Source organism: Nuphar pumila, chromosome 3 (genome assembly GCF_984573655.1).
Source record: "Nuphar pumila chromosome 3, dmNupPumi1.hap1.1, whole genome shotgun sequence".
Classification (NCBI taxonomy): Eukaryota; Viridiplantae; Streptophyta; class Magnoliopsida; order Nymphaeales; family Nymphaeaceae; genus Nuphar; species Nuphar pumila.
Window position 1 is genome coordinate 17,984,127 of NC_143251.1, and position 14,008 is coordinate 17,998,134.

General features: G+C 36.6%; 1 protein-coding gene across 1 annotated transcript; it reads right to left on the reverse strand.

Moving 5' to 3' along the window:
• Positions 1 to 279: 279 nt before the first annotated feature.
• Positions 280 to 6,174, reverse strand: LOC149842165 (transmembrane 9 superfamily member 8-like). The gene is made up of 7 exons (XM_089998962.1): positions 5,953 to 6,174; positions 2,870 to 3,034; positions 2,474 to 2,583; positions 2,285 to 2,393; positions 2,097 to 2,209; positions 1,844 to 1,994; positions 280 to 1,758 (listed from the first exon to the last, which is right to left on the reverse strand). Exons 1-7 carry the CDS (start codon positions 6,070 to 6,072, stop codon positions 601 to 603), a joined length of 1,926 nt encoding a protein of 641 aa, XP_089855088.1. The 5' UTR covers positions 6,073 to 6,174; the 3' UTR covers positions 280 to 600.
• Positions 6,175 to 14,008: the final 7,834 nt, after the last annotated feature.

A 14,008-nucleotide genomic window follows, 5' to 3' on the forward strand; every position in this document is an offset into this window, starting at 1 on the left:
GAAAACAATGTTGCATGCAGTTGAAAACATTATCCTCGATTTTACTGAAGGCTTCAAATATACGACAGCTATTCCTTCAGGATCTCTATCCATTACATGCCAAAAATTCAGCAAATAACTCATTGTGACTTGAATACATTCTACAAGGCTGAATAGGGAACTCTCATGCATCAAGCAAGGATCAATCAAATATACCGATGAACATAAGTTACTAAAAAAAAGAAATGACTGAGTTGGACGGTTGCAGCTTGTCGCTCATGTAATTTTTCAATGTTTCAAGCCAACCTGTTAAATTTTTTGCTTCATTCTGCAAAAGCCAAAGCCAAAATAGTCCATATAACTATCCAATTGTAAGAACAATTTCGTTCTTGAATAATAGTTACAATAACAGTAAAAAAAAGGGGGGGAAATTAATCCTTTTTGGGCTACCGCAGAAAAGGCTCAAGGCTAGACCAATGGCAAGCAGCATTAAATGAGACTAATAACATAAAATCCATCCCAGATGCTCTACTAGACGTGGAAGAGGGGCACAGGATCGACCACATCCAAGATGCTTAGCCACATACTACTACTAAAAGGAGACACTGCAATAACCGCCAATCAATCTATCTTCACAGATGAATATATGAGCCTTGTGAACCAGAAGCAAGCATAAAAGCCAATGGTGCCTGTTAGCACGAAGAAGGCGTACGAGACAATAAGCATATGCCCAAAATACAACACGCCAGAGATTGGCTTCGTGATCTCGAGCTTCGTAAAAAAGTAGAACGTGGCATACAGAAAGAGATAGAGAGCTGAAGATCCAGAAGTCAAGTAGGCCCTCCACCACCACAGGTAGTCCTCGCTACATAGTTGAAAGTAGCAAAGCACAATAGTAATCTCGGCGCAGGTGACGATGAGGATAAGAAAAACTATGAAGAGGAAGCCGAAGATGTAATAGAATTGGTGAAACCAAATAGATGTGAGAATGAAGAATATCTCAATGAAAACAGCTCCAAACGGAAGTATGCCTCCTATCAAAATTGAGAAGACGGGATTCATATACCATGCCTGTTCGGGGATCTGTCTAGGAATCTTGTTTGTCTTCACTGGATCTTCAATAGCAGGTTTCTTGAATCCTATATAGCTCCCAGCAAATACAAGGGGCACAGATATACCAAACCAGAGGAAGACCAATGCAAACATGGTTCCAAACGGGACAGCACCCGAAGATTTCTCTCCCCAGATGAGTGCATTTAAGATGAAGAAGATAGTAAAGACAACTCCAGGAAACATAAAAGCAGTCTTGAGAGTGTTTTTCTTCCATTCTGTTCCCTTGAACATCTTATAGATACGGGAGGAAGAGTAACCTGCAAATAAGCCCATGAAGGCCCAAAGCAGAAGCATTGCAGTCATCAAACCACCTCGGTTTGATGGAGAGAGGAATCCGAGCATAGCAAAGATCATCGTAACAAGTATCATTCCAAAGAACTGCACTCCTGTTCCAATATACACGCATAGCAGGTCAGAGTTGTTTGGTGGCCTGAAGACATCCCCATGTACCAATTTCCACCCTGTTTCTTCTTGAGCTTCTTCTTGTGTCTCTAACTGGTTGTACTTGGAAATGTCACGGTACAAGGTCCGAAGCATGATCATTGCCACCATTCCAGAAAGGAAGAGAACAATCATTAAAGAATTGACGATAGAAAACCAATGGATTTGATCATCAGTCATCAAAAGGTATGTATCCCATCGAGAGGCCCACTTAACTGGACTCTCCTGCAAAATCAATGTGATAAAGAAAAGTGTAAGGAAATTAACCAGGCTATAGAACTGTGTCGCTTATCAAGTATTGGATCCCTACCTGGAAATCCACATCATACGTGAATATGATTTCCTTGTTTTCTTCAACTTCTTGAGGAGAATCATTCTCTGAAACAAATCGTTGAGCATGTGGATTGCATGTTGACAAGGTAATCTGTTCGCTCCATTCACCTTCATACTCATGCTTAACACTGCACAGATCAATAAGATCAAGAAATAAGTCACATGCCAACGTACGTACACATTTTTATTGGAAATACTTCAAAGATAAATGTTTTAACAACTCTACTGACCTGTAAGGCTTGACCTCAAACCCAACTATTCTTGCAGTATCTATTGCCACGTCCTTGTGGTACTTTACAGTAAAATGAAGATGATTGTGGATAAAGTGTCTTTCTTCAGTAGTCTGCATGAATAAACCAGGCCTTATTGTCCCAAATCAAGTAGAAAACATGAATGGTGGCCTCTGAAGCCTACTTACTCCTGAGTACTGGCCTCTGAAGCCTACTGGAAAACCATGTTGATATATGATAGTAGATTCCTGATCTGGTCGTTTAATTGGAACAACCAAGGGAAGATTGTCCAGAATCCTGTTTTGCGCAGATGCACTTTAATGTATAATTGCTTGGAACCAGGAAAATGTTCAAGGGCTAAGAAAAGTGCAGCTTACATGTTAACCCGATACTCGTCATCTATTTTTTCCTTGAAGTACTTTGCATCCTTTACAGTCAGTACTTTCCTGCATGCAACTTTGCAACTCTGTGGCTCCCTCATGTTAAACTGGAAAAAGGTATCACGGTCATGTACCAAAAAGCTAATGATGGCTCGTCATCAAAAGGGAAATGATTGCACGACCATTATCTTCAATTGAAAAAAATGAACCCCCAAAACCAGTATGACAGGTACGACAGTTTTCACCCAAAATCATGTGTTCTTTTAATACCCAAAGCACCAATGACTTTGTACATGTGGCAGCAGGCTACTGCTAGCTCAATTTTAGATTTTATGTACCATTAGAAAAAATTAACTTGAAATAAGTAGAGATAGATGGAGACAAATAGCACACCACATAAACAGAGTTTTCAATTCTATCACCACGAAGAACTTCACCAAGATTCTCAGTACTGTCTATTATCTTCTCCGGTGCACAGTAAGGAAGAGAATAATATGAATAAGGAAGCTGAGTTTTTGTAGATGTCAGCTTGTTTACTTTCACCTTGAGCTCACTTCCCTGCAAATACAACATGTTCATCACGCTATAGTAAAGGAAAAGACTGAAGCAAGAACCACCACATGCAGTAACACATATTTCTGTTCTGATCTACAAGAGGATCAATAAGCATAACAAAAAAACACTTGAAAAGTGAACAAGCAGAGGATCTCACCACTAAAGGTTACTAAATCACATTGTAATTGTGATTCCCCATGCTAATGTAAATAGGGAACCAGTTATAGTTATCATTAAGTGCCAGCTCCAAGATTACTGTAAAAAACAACTTTACAAATAGGGAACCAGTTATGGTTATCATTAAGTGCCAGCTCCAAGATTACTCTCAAAGACAACTTTCAAAGTTCCCGAACCTTTACAGAAATCTGTTAATCTCATGACAGATTCTATCTAATAAGTTGTATAGTAAAAGGATCAGGACTATAAAATACATAGATTTATCCTTGTCTTCTCTTTCTTTTCCTTCTTTCCGAAGCATAACCAATGGTTAGAACTTAGAACAAACTAAAGGCAAAATAGTTAATCAGGATACAGTCATTGTGCTTAGGTCTTTGTGTGATACATACCGAGGTACCTCCATCTAGTTAATATTCTAGCACTGTCACCTACATGGATTTCATAGCCAAATATCATTTTGAATAACGAAAAAGACATAAACTTTTCCTCAATAAAAAGTTATATAAATGTTTCCTTTTACTTTGTCACAAATATTGTTATCAGGAAAATATCGACAAGGAAAAATCTCACAATATTGTGAAAAACTAGATTTTCTGGGATTATCTTTAGAAAATACAGGTATATAAAAAACATATAATACAAAGAAAATTATAAATAATATAAAAAACCCAGCAAAAAGTGTATTATGTTGTTTATATCATGTTTTTCTTATATAATATCGGCCTTTAAAAATATTGCAACAAAATTGTGTGATATATTGAAAAGATATTTGGGAATACGCTTTTACTAATTTTAATAAATTATGTCACTATTATGATAAAAATCAAATTTTCCAGAAAATTCATCCTATTGCTTATAATATAAATCACTACAAGTAACCATATCTTAGCACACAAAGCTGACCTCCATCAACACAAGTTTGATTTGGATCCACTTAAGACTAGGTTGGACATACACATTAGATAGGGTTTGACCCGTACCTATCCGCAAGGAATTTAACAGATTGTTCTTAGAATCTTCCACTCAGCAGCTATGTGCATCTACAGATGAGAAAGAGGAAAGGAAGAAGGGAGGACACAAGATCGGCTGCACGTTAGGACCCAAAAACCTCACTGATGGATGTCCTCTGTACTTCTTAGCATATATCTGTTAAGGCTTGGTAATTTACCAAAATACCACTATTATAAAAGTGATACTGTAAGTGTACTCATTAATTATAATTACAAAACAACATAACAAGTGAAATTATACTACAGGCATGCCATTGGGCTAGTGCATATTTCCTACATTCCTCATCAAACTGAGAATGCTCTATGACCAGGGAGACCAGAAATTTTGACACATAAACAACAATCAAGAAAATGTGAAACTAAAAATTTATCCATAGGCTTTTTTCAGGAGGCAGACAGTTCCATGAGAACTATTCCAATGTCACTTACAGGAATAATTGGGAAAAAGATTTGCAACTCAAATGGCTGCTAGTCATACATCTAAATTTAAGATACATGTACAAAATGAATAACATGAAAACTATAGACGAGATAATCAATATAAATTAACCATGAAAGTAGGTCGCAGTTGAAATGTTCTCGTCTAAAAAATGATCAAAACAAAAAAACAGTGGAAGTTGCCGAAAGTTCCAAATCAGAAGAAGCACTGCTCCACAAGGAATCATGGATACAACAAGATAGTAGGTCCTTCGGCGTTAATCCCATGAGATTTATCTATTCTGTCAAACCAATGTATAAAAACCATAAATTTGCAATATAATACATATCCGCTCAAAAGAAATATTAGAACAACATAATCACAAAAACAGGCATGAAATATAAGTTAAAGATTGCCACAAATTAGCTGAAAGAAAATCGCATCATCTTTTCTCTTCTTTCTTCTCTCTCGCTTTGTGACAGCTAAGAGATGGGTACCCCAATTCCAAATGGCAACCAACACCCTTGTGGACAAATCCAAAATTTACGAATCCTGGTTGGCCGGTACAACCCCAACTCCAACTCCAAACTTAAAAAAAAATCAGATGGCCAGTTAACAAAGTAAATCGGACGATTGATCTCAAACTACGAGATGGGTGGCACCGAAAACTAACTAAAGTGATAGATTTCCCGAGATGACAAAACAAGCAACATATGTATAGGACTCGCATAAACTAGACCAAGTTCTTCCATAAATTCATTGCGTCATATGTATTACAGTCTTTAAAACCTAAATCTCAAGCAGATCTAATAACTAAAGCATCTCCGGCTTATTATGGTACACTTGAAATCGCTAACCAAGTATAAGCAAAACACATACACTGAATCTGTTTTTTTTTGCACCATGTAATACAGAATAACTCAAAGGGATTCATTTGACGTCTGCTCTCTACATCTCTAACACAGACACACACACACATCCAAAATAGTCCAATGACCGAAGTAAACCCTAATTTTTCGGAACAAGACACTTCATAAAAACCTTCAACAAATATCTCCACCAAACAGGACCAAACATGCAATCATTGTTTTCCGAACATACTCTGGGGAACACAATAAGAAAACCCTTCGTAGGCACAGAAACTCAACAAAACGCAAGGAACAGAATCAGATCTACTAAAAACACGTCGGATCGATCAAATCAGGGCTGAAAAACAACGACATCTAGAGCTAAAATCACAAACGCAGTTCGAGAAGATCCAGAATCTTGAACGAGGGAAAGGGGTAGGGGGGCGGGTAAAAAGCAAAAACCAGAACCTTTTCGAAATCTTCGGGAGCGACGCCCGGGAGGTAGAAGGAACGGACTCCACCGATCAGGCAGTGCATGAGGAGGATCGGCATCCACAGACGCACAGCGACGGATCGGCGGGTCGCCATGAGAGAGAGAGAGAGAGAGAGAGAGAGAGAGAGAGAGAGAGAGAGAACAAGGACAGAGGGAAGGGAGTGCGAGAGCGGGTTTTATGGGAGAAAGAGAGATCCAGATTCCAGTTTGAACGAGACGCGAGAGAGAGAGAGAGAGAGAGTAGAAGAAAAGAATAAAATGAAAAAGGAATGGTCCCCATGTTTATATTTTAATAAAAATATTGTGACATTTTGCATTTTGTCACTGTGGTACAAATCAATGTTGTTAAAATTGATCCGAATCGATCCAGATTGACTAATTCAAATCGAATCAGTTATTTGTCAAAACAATATGGGGTCAATTCGAAACCCCCATAAAAAATCGACCGACTTTTTGTTGATTTGGGTCGATTCTGCCTTGAATCGATTCACTCACATTTTTTTATGAAAAATAAATTTAATAAAAAACCAGCTTTAAAAAGTTAAAAAACGATTCAGATATATCCAATTTAAACCGATTTTATTGTTTTAATGAAAAAACCCATTCATATAGTCAACCGCTTTTAACAACCTGGTTATCAACTCCCTTCAAAAGCCATATATGGAGTATGGAGTACTAAACAACAAAGAAATTCATCTCACATTATCATGTACAAATTGAAACTTGTTTCACATGCTTTATTATTTCAAAAAATGAAAACTACAAATTTTAGTGTAGTTTTGCTATGGTTGGTTCTTAATAGTTCTTATAAACTTAAAAGTATACTGCATATTAATAAAATGTAAATGAAATAAAGTGAACTTTAGAGCTATAAATTGAAGGATGGCGTAGCAGAGGCACGTAGCAGCAGAAGAAGCGAGAGGAGTTCGAGCAAGAGCAAGAGGAGAAGAAGAAGGTTTGTGTGTTTTAGGCTTGACAAGGTTTGCTTCAAGAGGCTTTTTCTTGTGTTGTTCACACACTCGACTGCTGAGCATGTCCTCCTTTTATAACTTTCATCTCTCGGTTTTCTTTTGGCTCAGCTTTGCAGATAATCTCAGCGAGATTGTTGGAACGGGCATTAAACAAAAATGATTTTCTAAAAGTTTATTTGAAATTGGTTTTGATAACTGCCCAAGCATATCCACGAACAGACCCTTGTTCGTGGATATGCCGAGATGTGCGGATAATGGTCACACATCCCAACATCTCTCACTTGGCCATATATCTGTCGGCTTTGATTCTACTATTGTGGGCTTTTCATTCAATGATTATAGATTTTTCATAAGAATTTGCCTTGTAATCACAAGTATCTTAATCCCATATGTGCCACATGTTTTGTGAACAGATCCTCAGGGATCCCTTTCGTAAGAGGATCTTCTACCATGCCTGATGATGGTAGATAATCAACAGTTATCTCATTTTGTTCAATCATATCATGTATATAGTGGTAAAAAAAGCTTTTAGAGCTATCTGCTCCACTTTTCATCAAAGAGATAGCAGCCTGATTGTTACAAAAAAGGTGTACAGGTTCAAATACATGATCTAGTTTTAAATCACAGATGAACATTCTAATCCACACTGCAAAGGTTGTGGCTACATTACAAGCAATATACTCAGCTTCCTGAGTATGCAGGGCCACACAACCTTGCTTTTTACACGACTAGGCTACTGCACCTCCTCCAAATAGGAAGATATAGCCAGAGGTAGACTTACTGTCATCTTTGCATCCTGCAAAGTCATCTGAGTACCCGATCAAATCAAGTTTGTCAGATTGAAAACTCAACTGTAATCCTTTTGAGCCTTTCAAATATCAAAAAATTCTTTTGACAGACTGCCAGTGAGGCCAACTAGGATTACTTTGATATCTGCTAACAAGACCTACTGCAAAACTTATATCAGGTCTTGTACAGAGCATAACGTACATTAAGCTTTCAACAGCCTCAGCATAAGGCACATCTAGTCTTTGTTGGTTTTCTCTTGGACAATCACTTTTGCTTAAGTTCACCCCTTTAGCAACCAGAGTCCCAATGGGTTTCGAGTCATGCATTCTATATTTCTTTAAAATATAGTCAATATATCTTTCTTGACTCAAGTTGAGAATTTTTATTCTCGATTTCTGGTAATTTTGATTCCCAAAATGTATAAAGCTTCACCCATATCTTTCATTTTGAAGTTGGTATACAACCAACTCTTTGTATTGACTATCATATTATTATCATTTGCAGTCAACAATATATCATCAACATAAAGAGATAAAATGCAAAAGTGACTCCCACTTTTCCAGACATATCATATCCAATCTTGGTTATTACTTTATGAAAAACCAAATACCACTGTCTCGGTGATTGCTTAAGCCCATACAAGGATTTTTTTAACTTGTATACTTTATCATTATCTGTGACATATCCTTCTGGCTGAAACATATAAATGGTTTCTTTTAAGTCATCATTCGAGAAAGCAGTTTTTACATCCATCTGCTACACATCTAGATTATAATGAGCTGCTATGGATAATATTATCCTAATGGATGCAAACTTAGCAACTGGTGAGTAGGTTTCAGTGTAATCAACACCTTCCCTTTGGGAAAAACCTTTGGCTACCAGTCTTGCTTTGAATTTGTCTATTGACCCATCAGCCTTGTACTTCTTTTTAAGAACCCATTTACAACCGACTGGTTTTCTTCCTTCAGGAAGATCAGTTAATTCCCAAACTTGATTCTTTTCAATGGATTCTATTTCTTCATCCATAACCTTTTTTCATTCTGTTGCTTCATGTGATTTAATAGCATCAGAATATGATAGATTGTCGGTCATTTCATCTATATCTACTGAATAGCATAACTCTTCAGTCAGATACACATAATAATCATCCAGATAGGATAAAGGAGCTTTAGTCCTCTTATGACCGCTTAAACTTTGAGAAGTAGAGGAGCTTGGATCAGTTGGTTCATTGCCTGACTGATCCACAGTTGGTTCATTGCTAAACTGTTCATCTTGATCATCAAAATCATCTAGTAAATCAAAGAGATCCTCAATAGGATCACTAGATTCATTGTTGAGTCCTTCTAGGAACTCAACATCTCCACTCTCAATCAGTCCCAACCTTTTGTTGTATGACCTGTAGCCTTTTGATCCTTTAGGATATCCGATAACAATACCTCTAATAGATCTATTGTCCAACTTATCCATAGTTGGATCCAAGATCTTAGCAACCCCATCTCCTAAGATGGCTCAAATTTGGTTTCATACCCGTCCAGCTTTCATACAAAGTTGTTGGGACAGCTTTGCAGGGCACTCTATTCAGGGTATACATTGTTGAATTTATGGCTTCACCCCAAAAAACTTTGAGTAATTGTGCTCCTGCCAACATGGTCCTAACCATGTTCAAGAGGGTTCTATTGCACCTCTCTGCAACACCATTTTGTTGTGGTGCTCTTGGCATGGTTCTTTACATGTTAATGCCAAGATCTTTACAAAATTCACAAAACTCATTCGATGTGTATTCACCTCCCCTGTCTCACCTAATTATTTTAATATATCTTCTAAGTTGTCTCTCAACTTCGCTTTTATATTCTTTAAATTTTTTAAGAGCTTCTTATTTATGCGTAATCATGTATAAGTAGTCGTATCTTGAGAAATCATCAATAAATGTTATAAAATATAACATTCCGATGTGAGTTTGAACTTTAAATGGTCCACAAATATCAGTATAAATTATTTCTAACAATTCTTTAGCACGTACAACATTTGATGGAAAAGGTTTCCTAGTCATTTTCTCATATATACAAGTTTCACATTTTTCAAAGTGTGATTCATTAAACGTAGTAATTATTCCTTATTGTGCTAAATTTTTCATTTTCTTTATGCTTATATGTCCAAGTCTTTTATGTCATGCATTTATATCAATGTTAAAGACAATATCAATATAAGTGGAAACTGATTCTTTATTATCACATAGCTTAAACATACAATGTTCTTTGACAAAAGTTCCTTCAAATATGACTCTGCTATGTTTTCTTATTATGACTTTTCCAGGAATGAATCTGACATCAAAACTTTTTCCAGTCAATGTCGGGACAGAAACTAAGTTCCTCCTCATTGAGGGTACATAAAGAACTTCATTAAGAAGGACACTTGTTCCACCTACATTAAGTCTATAAGACCCAATTCCATGTACATCACAATAGGTGTTATTTCTCATGTATACCTTGTGTTCTCCTGAACCTAATTCTTTCATGTTTACAGATCCATTTGTGGTTTTAGCTATGTGTTGGGTTGATCCAGAATCAACCCACCATCCTAAGAGTTCCTCGTTTGCAAAGAGGCATTCAGACACCACGCAGACAACTTCTTTATTATCAGGTCTTCTTTTGTTGTTCTGTTTCTCATGTTGTCCATTGTTCCTGTTGAAGGTCTTTGTCTTTCAGTTCCTTTGGATGTGTCTCATCTTTCCACATTTGAAGCACTTTACTTGGGGTCCATTTCTCTAAGGCCTTCTAAAGTTTATGTCATGTCCTTTATTGAACTTGTTGTTTCCTTTTCCTTTAAAGTTATTGTTGTTTCTTTTAAAGGGTACTTGATTGTTGGATGGGACATCTTGAGCTATCATGAATTCTGACTTTTTGTCTTTAGCTATGTGTTCTTGTTCTATTGTCAGTTGCAGAGGTAACTCATTAGGGTTTAGACTTTTAGTATTCAGTCTAAGTGTTGTGGTTACCATCCTCCAAGATACAGGTAGACTATTCAAGATAGTTGAGATTTGCATCCTATCAGGTATCACGTTTCAGCTATTGCTAAGTCTTTTGCCATGACCATCATACGGTTCACATGATCTACTACGTTGTCTGACTCTTTCATTTTATATGAATTGTATTGTTCTAATAGCAGTTAAACGTGTACTTCGGATGTAGTATCATATTTAGATCCAATTGCTTCCATCATTTCATTAGTTGTTTTATAGTCTTCAAAGACTCTAATCAGGTCATCATCCATATATGTTAGCATAATTGTTCTATCTATAAGATCATCTCTTAAATATTTTTCATATTTTTCTTTCTCCTCTTTTGACTCTATTTCTCTGGGATTTTCTATTTGTTTGTGTAATACATATTCCAAACCCTCAAGTGTAAGAGCTAAAGGTATTCTTCTTTTTCAGATTAAAAAATGTGTTCCATTTAACTTGTCAGTTTTGGCAAGTTCAGAAGCACACACACACGGCTCGTCATCTTGTCATGCTTTTGTATATTTTAATTTATAGCAATTTATTTATTGTTATTATATTTTATTTATTTTATTATTATTATTATTTTTTTTTTTGTTAAGAAACGAAATAGTAAACCATGAATCAGTATCGACCTATAAAATGTTACACCGAGAAAATAAGAATAAAAAATAATAATAATAAGCGGTCTTTAGCCAAAATTATGAAAAAATATTAATACTAAAACAGAAAAGCATGTTTCTATAAATTTAAACATTCTCGGGCTTTATAATGGAATTCTGGTAAAATCAAACACACAAACCTCTTTTAGAAAATATTTTTAAAAAAAGTATGCAGGTTAAAATTTTAAAAATTATAACAGGTTTTTTAAATAACCCGCAAAACAGAGAAGCAATATTATATTTTTGCACCACAGGGTATAAATACCCTAAAGTCGACTGAAAATTTTATTTTTCATTCAACTTTCTCTCTCTTCTCTCAAAAGTTCGCCAGAGATGTCAAACTCCTCTTTCGAGTTTCTGGCCAGGAATTCCGACGGAAAGCTCTGCCGAGTGTTTGGGTCGGTGCTCCCAGCTCAGATTTATCTCTGAGAAAAAACCCAAACCAAACTGGTAGTCGGACGACCGACTTTCAATGTTTTTCTTTTCCCAGGATTTTCTCAAATGAGTTTTCTGGTATACTTTTGTTTTGTTTTGCCTTTTCAGGAACGTCGGTGGATATCTTTCCTACCGGTTACAGATTTAGATAAGGAGAGAGAGAGAGAGAGAACAGGAAAAGTTGGTCAAAGGTCGGGGCCGCTGATAAAATAGCAGTGGTCGCCGGAAAAGAAAACCGACGGCAGATCAACGAAGGATAGTGTTTCTTTTTTTTTATTTGATTTGTATTCTTATTGTAGATTACTATAGATGAAAATAAAAAAAAAATCTCACATATATGATTATTTTCAGATACATAGAAGCAGCACATAACTCAGAAGGGTCTCTGCTCTTAGAGTCCCTCAAGCAAAAAAAAAATTTATGTGTTTGTGCAGATTTACAGTCACAAAAAAAAAGAGGGCTTCCTGAAGCCCGACTAACCTATCACGCTTTCCTTGCAGGTTTCGATAGGCGGAAGAAGAATGATGCAGCAGACTCCAAGGATCTCAACTATGCTTTGATACCAATGAAGGATGGCGCAGCAAAAGAAGCGAGAGGAGTTCGAGCAAGAGCAAGAGGAGAAGAAGAAGAAGGTTCAGTTGTTTTAGGCTTGACAAGGTTTGCTTCGAGAGGCTTTTTCTTGTGTTGTTCACACGAGCATGTCCCCCTTTTATAACTTTCATCTCTCGGTTTCTCTTTGGCTCAGCTTTGCAGATAAGCTCAACGAGATTGTTGGAACCGGCATTAAACAAAAACGGTTTTCTAAAAGTTTATTTGAAATTAGTTTTGATAACTTTCCAGGCATATCCACGAACGGGCCCTTGTTTGTGGATATGCCGAGATGTGCGGGCACATCCCAACATAAATGACTTTATGTGCTCATTATGTATAAAAATTGTATACATAATACCCCTCTCATCTTCTTTTTAGCATAAATTGCAAATTATTTAGGTGTGAATTCATTTGGGTTTGCAAAGCTAAATTAGTCTTTTGATAATTGTGCATGATGAAATTAAATATAAGTAAACACACTAATTATTACATAACTTTGTATAAAATAAATGATAAGGTATTATTTTTCACAAAATAATACAATTTTATTAGAAACTCATAATATCAAGTTTTTCTGTAAACCATAGCTACACGGACTTATGTGAAGCCAATACCTTTGAGCATGTTTTTTTTTTCTTTTAGATTTTACTTCTGGGGCTGAAACTTGAAAATTGGAAGTGTGTTCCTGATGGTTTTGTTAATGCCACTCATGTCCCTACAGTTTGGCAAGACCGTTAATGGGTCAGATTCGGGGATGGGTCCGATCGTTCTGGCATTGAATCTGACGTCTGAACAGTTTTTGAGGATCTATTCGGGTCGGACATGATCCAGCTTTCTCTGGTTCGGTTTACTAATACACACACTATCTAAGATCGATCCAAGTAGACTATTGGACCTGTTCCTGAAAGTCCAGATCCGGTTACTATAAGGCTAGTCAATATTCTTTTAGGCCAGCAACCAGTGCCGGACTGAGTTGAGCCCATGTCTGCTCCTTACGGATTCTTTTTTTTCTTTTGAGAAAGAAAGAAAGAAAGATAATAAAATAATAAAAGCTTGGTGAAAAAATAATGAAAGTTCCTTATGGATCCTCAGGATGTCCAATTAAGGATCTGGATCTGGCTGGATAGACCTAATAAGTTGTCTAGGCACCAGTATGTAAACTACCCATAAATAAGCATAAACAATATTGACTTATGTGAGGAAGTCGTTACTGGATCTATGCCTGCCCAAGACATGACAAATATGACCCGGTTCTCACTAACAAATCAGAAGACCCAACAAGCCATTTGGACCCAGGATCGAATCGTTGGACCAGTTGGAGCTGCACTATCTTAAGCAAGGGATGTTGGGTTCGAATCCCACTGAGGGAAACCTCTATTTGACTGTATTAAAATTATTGAAAAAAAAAATCATGAGAGTCCTACTTGGTGGATCTTTGTCTTGGACATGTGGATCCGAGCAACTGACAATTGATAGCCCTAACATTGTCCGTCTTCAATCAGTTCGGAGAGCCAATTTCACCTCCATATTTGACTAGGTATCAATAAATTAGATTAATAATTGAATTCGGATTTGGTTTGTGATC